This window comes from Enhydra lutris, unplaced genomic scaffold, assembly GCF_002288905.1.
Source record: "Enhydra lutris kenyoni isolate GAN:26980312 unplaced genomic scaffold, ASM228890v2 scaffoldscaffold62, whole genome shotgun sequence".
NCBI classification, from domain to species: domain Eukaryota; kingdom Metazoa; phylum Chordata; class Mammalia; order Carnivora; family Mustelidae; genus Enhydra; species Enhydra lutris.
The window spans coordinates 7,463,289-7,469,978 of NW_019154146.1; the positions used below are offsets into that span (position 1 = coordinate 7,463,289).

Consider the following 6,690-nt stretch of genomic DNA (forward strand, 5'->3'; position numbering starts at 1 on the left):
ATCGGTCCAGGCGGCAGCACACACACCCTCTCCTGCTCTGTTGGTTCCAGTGCAGATCGGTAGATCTTTTCGGAGGCCGATCTGGAAATATCTGTACGATTTTTAAATATGTGTACTCTTCAATCCATAATTCTACTTTTGTGTATCTCTATGCTGGAGAAATACTTTCACAGATATTTTTGTCTAAAATGTGCATTTTCAAGGGTGTTTATTGCAGTGTTTATAACAGTAAAAAAGCAAGGGGGAAAATGCTGATCAGTGGCAGAATGACCGAATAAATCATGTATGTCCATGGCGCGAACAGCCTTGCAGCCCCTGTGTTACTCTTTATGATGCCATCATCCTGGCTCTTTTTGACCTAAAAAAAAAAAAAAAAAAACCCCAAAATGACAGTTTCATATATTGAACATATATTAAAACAGGGATAATAATAGTGCCTCCCAGCCTCAGAGGGTTAACGTGAGGATTTCACACAATACGACGTGCAAAGCCCTTGGAGCCATCCCCGGCACACGGCTGGAGCCCAGCCAATATTTGCTAACATCACTATGAATATATGTCAGCAGGGAAAGATCCAGAATATACCATTTGGAGAAAATCACTATATGTATATTTTTACAAAGGTCGATAAAGTATGAACCCATTTGTGGGTGGGAAACCCATGAGTGCATGTGTGTATGTGTGTGTATCTTTGTGTAAATGCCTAGGAGCAGGACTAGGAGGCTTCCTTCCAGACTCTTTCTAATGGTTAACGCTGGACAAGGGAGTAGGTTGGGGGCAGGGAGGAGGACGTGCCTCATCAGGGTTCCATGGGGTGCAGAAATGCTGGGAGCTCTGTGGCCGCCTGTGCAGCGACGGGTTGCAGGGACTGGTCCTTATTCAACCACAGGGCTGGCCAGTCTGTGTCTGCAGCTGGGGGTGTGGTCTCTGCAGCTCATGTTGGAGCCTGAAGCCCCGGGGAAGGCAGGCAGGAAGGTGTGATGGATGTAAGACGAGGAGATCAAGAGGTTGGAACCCCAAGCACCATCTGAAGCCCCGCGAGGACAGACTGAATCCCAGGTCAGTTGTCATTGCGTCTGGTGTTGCTGGCATGAGGGCCCTGCATGGGCCAGCAGACGCACACCTGGCCCAGGAGTCAGGGAAGCTGCAGGAGGGGGGTGTTAGGAAGGGGAGGGCGCATGGCAGGGCCCCACTCGGCTGCCGCTTAGAGCTGAGATGATCAGCAGCAACATGAGTGACTTACACTTTCCTTCCACCTGTCAGACCTCCCAGGATTGTCCCTCATGGACCCCCGTAACTGGAAACAAACAAACAAACAAACCAAAAAGGAGTCTGGGAAACGTAGTCCAGCCTAACCTAATGGACATGTCACAAAGCCATCAAAGGGAATTTCACCTTTTCCTCTATATACTTCTGGATGTTTAAATTCTTTCACAATGTGACTCTATAAATGTATTTATTGTGAATAACAAATTGAAAGCCTTTGGTAAAAGGAAAGAAAACTCTTCTTCCCGGTGAGATTTAGTGCTTAGTTATATGGCTAATAGTGCCCTGAGAACCGAATTCTCCACTGTTAGCTGGGGGACCTTGGCACCGTCCCTGGGCCCCGGCACCCCCCCACCCCGCTTCTGCCCGGCTCTTCAGTCTGTTCCCACTTCAGCCAGAGTGAGCTTTTCAAAATGCAAATGAGATGCTGCTGTGCGCCTATTTAAAAATGCTCCAGTGGCTTCCCGTTGCCTTCATTATGAAGCCATAAATCATCGCTCCCCACTGCAGTCCAGAAGCCGCTGGAACGTTCTCCCTCTGTCTCTCTCTCGGTCTGGCTCCGGCTGGCTCTCCTCCCCCACCCCTTCCCTCTTGCCTTTCGTGGTTGCAGAGCCTTGCGTATCCTGGTAATAGAAGGCTGGCCACTCACCGATTCCCTACTATGTGCCGCTTTATGCTGGCTGCCTTGACGGCATCATCTGATTTAATAACCTCAGCTTGGCAGAAAGTCTAAATGCTTTTCATATCCCTGTTTTGCAGACAAGGACAGGGAGGCTTAGGGGACATTGAGAAATGAGCCAGTGGTGAGTGGGACGCCCCAGGATTGGAGCCGGGTGTGTCTGACCCCCATATGCATGAATACGACATTCAGCAACCATCCGTCCTGTGAACAAGTCTTTCCTTCCCCGTCCCACCGCCTTGTGAATGGAAAACTGCCCCCCACCCCAGGCGGTCGGCTCCAGGAGGGTAGGCATCCAGGCCACACCTCCACCTGGCGTGGTGCTTGCACATAGTAGGTCACTGGGGTTTGTTACGAGCATCGATATGCCAGCGCTGTGCTGGGTTCTGGACTCAGGCCAGCATCAGAAGAACCAGACAATGCAGTCCTTGCACCCAGGGCTGCGCTTCGTCCTCAGGGAGCTGCTCTCACACTGGATCACAAGCTGCTTGAGGTCCCGGGGATGGTGCTGGGGCAGGTGTGCATCGGCCCCGCCTCGCCGCCCGTGGGGAGCGGCGGGGCCCAGAGAGGCATCTGGGAGCTACTTGCAGAACGACAGTGGGATGTGATTCACAGGGATGGTCACCCTTATCTGGCGGACTTCTGTGTTGTTCTGCTTTTGGGGTTTATCAGTGCTCTATGGCTAGTCGTGGGTAGACTGGTGCAGCCCATCCTGTCTCTTAGAGGAAATCAGTGCAGCAATGTTAGCATCCTTCTACTGGGTGGTAACAAACTGTCCCTTGGTCCTGGCCAGCGGTACTGCCTGTCCCTCCCGCCCTCCCTACACACTTACCTTCTCCTTCCCTGACTTGCCACGTGAGGTCCCACTGATGTCACCACCTGGGGGACAACTGACTGCGGACTTGGCGTTTTCTCCAAGGAACAGGCAGACACTTACTTTATGGTCCAGTAAGGGGAGGGTGTTGGTTCATTTTGAATGATGATGCTGGATCCCGAGTGGCTGACTTGCTGGGACTTTCCTCTGAGCTTTGTGTTCTGTCCCCGCTGTGTCCTCTACCTGAAGCCTCGCAGAACCCGTGAAGTGACCCATTCTAAAGATTAGGACTGCCTAGAAACTAGCCCGTGATGCCTTCTAGAGAGTTCTAGTGCACCTATTAGAAAGCATCTGTCTCCAACCTCAAGGAGAAAGGTTTTAAAACGTAGGTTTGCCTGGAGTCAGGCTTGCACCTGCTTGTCTGCGTGTGTGTGCACGTGCATGTAGGTGCGTGTGTATGTGTGTATGGACGGGGTGGTGAGAGAGTCCTCTGCTAAATGTGTACCCCGCTAACCGGGGAGCAACAGGGCTACAGCCTTGGCAGAAAACTCACACCCACCCATCCCCCTGTTAAACACCTTCAGCTTTCCAAATTCTCCTTAAAGCTTCTATGTAGATAACAGTTTTTACCCAATGTACAACTCTTTCTCTGGGCAATTTGTACTATATAGATAGACATTTCCTGAAGCAGCCAGGCTGGGAAGGGGTCACCAGGACTACAAGCCATCACTGAAGAATAAAGTCCCAGTGGGTCGTTGTTGCCTGCAGGAAGCACTGCTGTTTTCCAAGTTCCTACACAGAGTATTTTAAGTTTCATTCAGGCTCTCAGTATAACGGCTCTAATGGAGCCTCGCTTCCCTGCACCCTGGGTCTTCATTAGTTTGGGTGCACACGAGCATCATGAACAGGAGAGACAAATGAGGTATTTAGTGTTCTCTGGCGTAGTTTGTAAGTATCCTGATTAGTCATTTCCCAGGATCTTCAGAATTCTGGGCATCACCTCATGCTGCCTCTCAGAGCTCCGTAAACACGAGGGCGCGCATTCCTGATGGAGTTGGGCTTCTTCACTGACTTCTCCCCAAGGCACTTAATCAAGGAATGCAAGTCGTTTGGCTTCTCCAAGCTTCCTCTCCTTCCCTGGATCCTGCAGTGGAGTCTTTCTTGTTCCCCTTCTGCTTCTAAACCATGTCAAGGATGGGGGCCTGGGTGGCAATGATGCAGACCTTGACCCTTACAAGTTGCTTTCTGCCCCAGCCGGGAGGGGAGAGCCTGACTCCAGCCCAGCCCAGCAGAACTGAGCCTTGCTCACCACGCATGCGCTAAATAAACGTTTGTCTGTTGTTGTGGTTTGTTCCAGAGCTGGTGATGTTGCTGGAGTGGTGGTCGGGCACGGAGTGCGTCATCCACACAGACCCCCAGGCCTACCCCAAGTATGGAAAGGAAAATGCCATCGTGGTTCTGAACCACAAGTTTGAGATTGACTTTCTCTGTGGTTGGAGCCTGGCCGAACGCTTTGGGGTGTTAGGGGTAAGTCGGATTCCCGTTTCCCCCCTCGCGCATTTCCCCTGTTCACCGCTATGATTTGCCTTTTTGCTCTCCATCATTCAGGATTACAGAGGCATTCACGGTTTCTACCTGACAGAATGCTCTTCACCAATTGCTTTGCATTTCCGTTTGGAATCAAGATGAATGTCTTTTAATGAGCAATAATGATACTGATTCAGTGATTATCACATGCTAGATATGTTACACGCAATTTGTTTATTGACTCCTTGCAGAGACTTTTATGAATAGATGCTATATAGACCCCCTTTTTAAAAAAACCAAGTTATAGAGGGTTTAAGCCATCTGCTCGAGGTCCCACAGTAGACGTGGGTTTGGATTAGACTCGTGGTTCGAGGCCACTCCATGTCCTTCATCTCTGCTAAGGGACAGTGCTCACCCCTGCCTTTCCCTCTTTGTGAGCTTAAGAACGTGGAACCCCCAAGCCACAGAGTTTCAATGGCAGAATTCATAATAAATATGAAATTCTGTGTCCTCCAACTAGTTGGACTTCTCGCATGCCTTTGGGGCTGGGCTCCCTTAGCGGACTTTTGTCACCTCGGAAACGTCAAGGTGTGTACTGGTCACACCTAGATCAGATAGCCGAACCGAAGCTATCTCAGTGGGGAGCTGTTGCAATGGGGCTTACACTGTGGGGTGGGGGCAGCTTGCACCTGAACTTGGGGATCATGTTTTGCACGGGGAGCCACCTCTGCGGACAGCCGTGGTGTCTGCTCACGTCACGTTGTTTTTGGCGGACCGGGTGGGCCACGTCAGGTGTTCAGAGTGGAGGAGGTGGAAGACCAGCAGAGGAGCTGGGGTGACGGAGTCCCCGGGTCTGACCCGGAGGGGAGGCCCCGTGGGCCCAGTCCCCGATGAGACCGCGGAGTCTCAGAGTGGCCAGTGGCATGGGGGGCCCCTTTGACTCGGCCAAGGAGACCCTTGGTGAAGGAGGACTGTATAGCTTGGGGCACATTTTGTATCTGCTTTTAAACACTGATGCACTTTTAAATTGGGGGCAAAAGGAGAGAGAAGGAAACGCGCTTAGAACCGAGTCCCATTCACATCTTTGGGACCAAGGATAGTCTTTATGATGCCGTTAAACTATCAAAAGGCAAGGGAGGTCGTTAGTCGTTTTTCAAGAAATGGAAGCAGTGAGTTCCATCACTGTTGCTGCCTTGAGACTTCTAGAAAGCTGCATGGCCTGTGGGTGAATCACTGAAAGGATTTCTAGGAAAGCAACAGGCCCTCCTGCCAACAGTGTTCTTTGTTTCCCTATTTATTCTTCCAGTTCCAACTCGGTATCCGTGTGCGCATGTGCGCTACATGTATTTTCAGGAACAAGACGGAACATTCTAGCATCTGCCTTTCTCCATTTTAGAGACCCTGGGCAGAGAGCTCAAGTAGAGTTTTGTGGTTTTATTCTGTGCGAGAGGAGACATCCCCCTAAAATGTCACCACCCGAACCCCATCGCGGATGCGGGTGACTGTGACTGGGCACTTCGCCTCTTTGCACCCTGACTGCTAGCTCGTCGGGTATCCTGCCTTAGAGCTGGACTTCCCGGCGTGCTGACATCCCACAGCCCTGGTTCTCCCTGGGTGCTTGAGGGACAGGCGGTGTTTCCCAGGCTTCCCACGTGGCTTTGAGAGGTACCCGGGCTCCGAGTGTGAACGCGCACCTGGCCCAGGGCAGGAGGCCCTGTGTCACAGCAGGCGTGCTGGACCTGCAGGCACCGGCCTGTCCACGTTGCCTTGGCAGCTCGATGACCACGAGCTGCTGCTGAACGCCGTTCACTGCGTTTACCCCATTCCTAATTCTTGTCGCATTATTACTGTTTACGCTTCATCAATAAACTCCTAAATCGTTGGTTCCAGGATAGTAACTAGTAAGTCTGATTTCAGAGCTCTGCTCCTTACCCTGGGAGGCATCAGGAGGAAAAACTGTGGGGGCCTCAGGGACTCAGGGGCCTTTACATCTGAAAATGACCAGGGCCACCTGGAACAGGGACCGGGCTTCCAGTTCCCTCCCGGCTTGTGGTCGTCACGGGCTCGTTCTGAGCAGTGGGAGCTGTCAGTACCCTCGCTGGGTCAGGGAGGGACCCGGCAGGAACTAACAGAGTGAAGGCGGAATAGAGCAGCTCACAGACGCCCACGGCCGTGGGGAAACAGGCACAAACAGATGGAAAGAGTGCCCTCTTGCCTTGTGCTCATGGGAGGAGTAAAGTGGAGAGGGGACCCAGGCCAGGAGAGGGGACCCAGGTCTGAGAGAGAGAGAGGGTCCCAGGCCAGGAGAGGGGACCCAGGTCTGAGAGAGGGTCCCAGGCCAGGAGAGGGGACCCAGGTCTGAGAGAGAGAGAGGGTCCCAGGCCAGGAGAGGGGACCCAGGTCT

The 6,690-nt window shown here is 52.1% G+C and overlaps 1 protein-coding gene across 3 annotated transcripts in view; it reads left to right on the forward strand.

Moving 5' to 3' along the window:
• LOC111158652 (1-acylglycerol-3-phosphate O-acyltransferase 4) overlaps nt 1-6,690 on the forward strand; it is a 117,120-nt gene that overhangs the window by 84,862 nt on the left and 25,568 nt on the right. For all 3 annotated transcript variants that reach the window (XM_022520838.1, XM_022520839.1, XM_022520840.1), the window contains one exon: nt 4,117-4,286. In XM_022520838.1, coding sequence (XP_022376546.1) covers nt 4,117-4,286 — 170 coding nt within the window. The remainder of the gene's footprint in view (nt 1-4,116; nt 4,287-6,690) is intronic.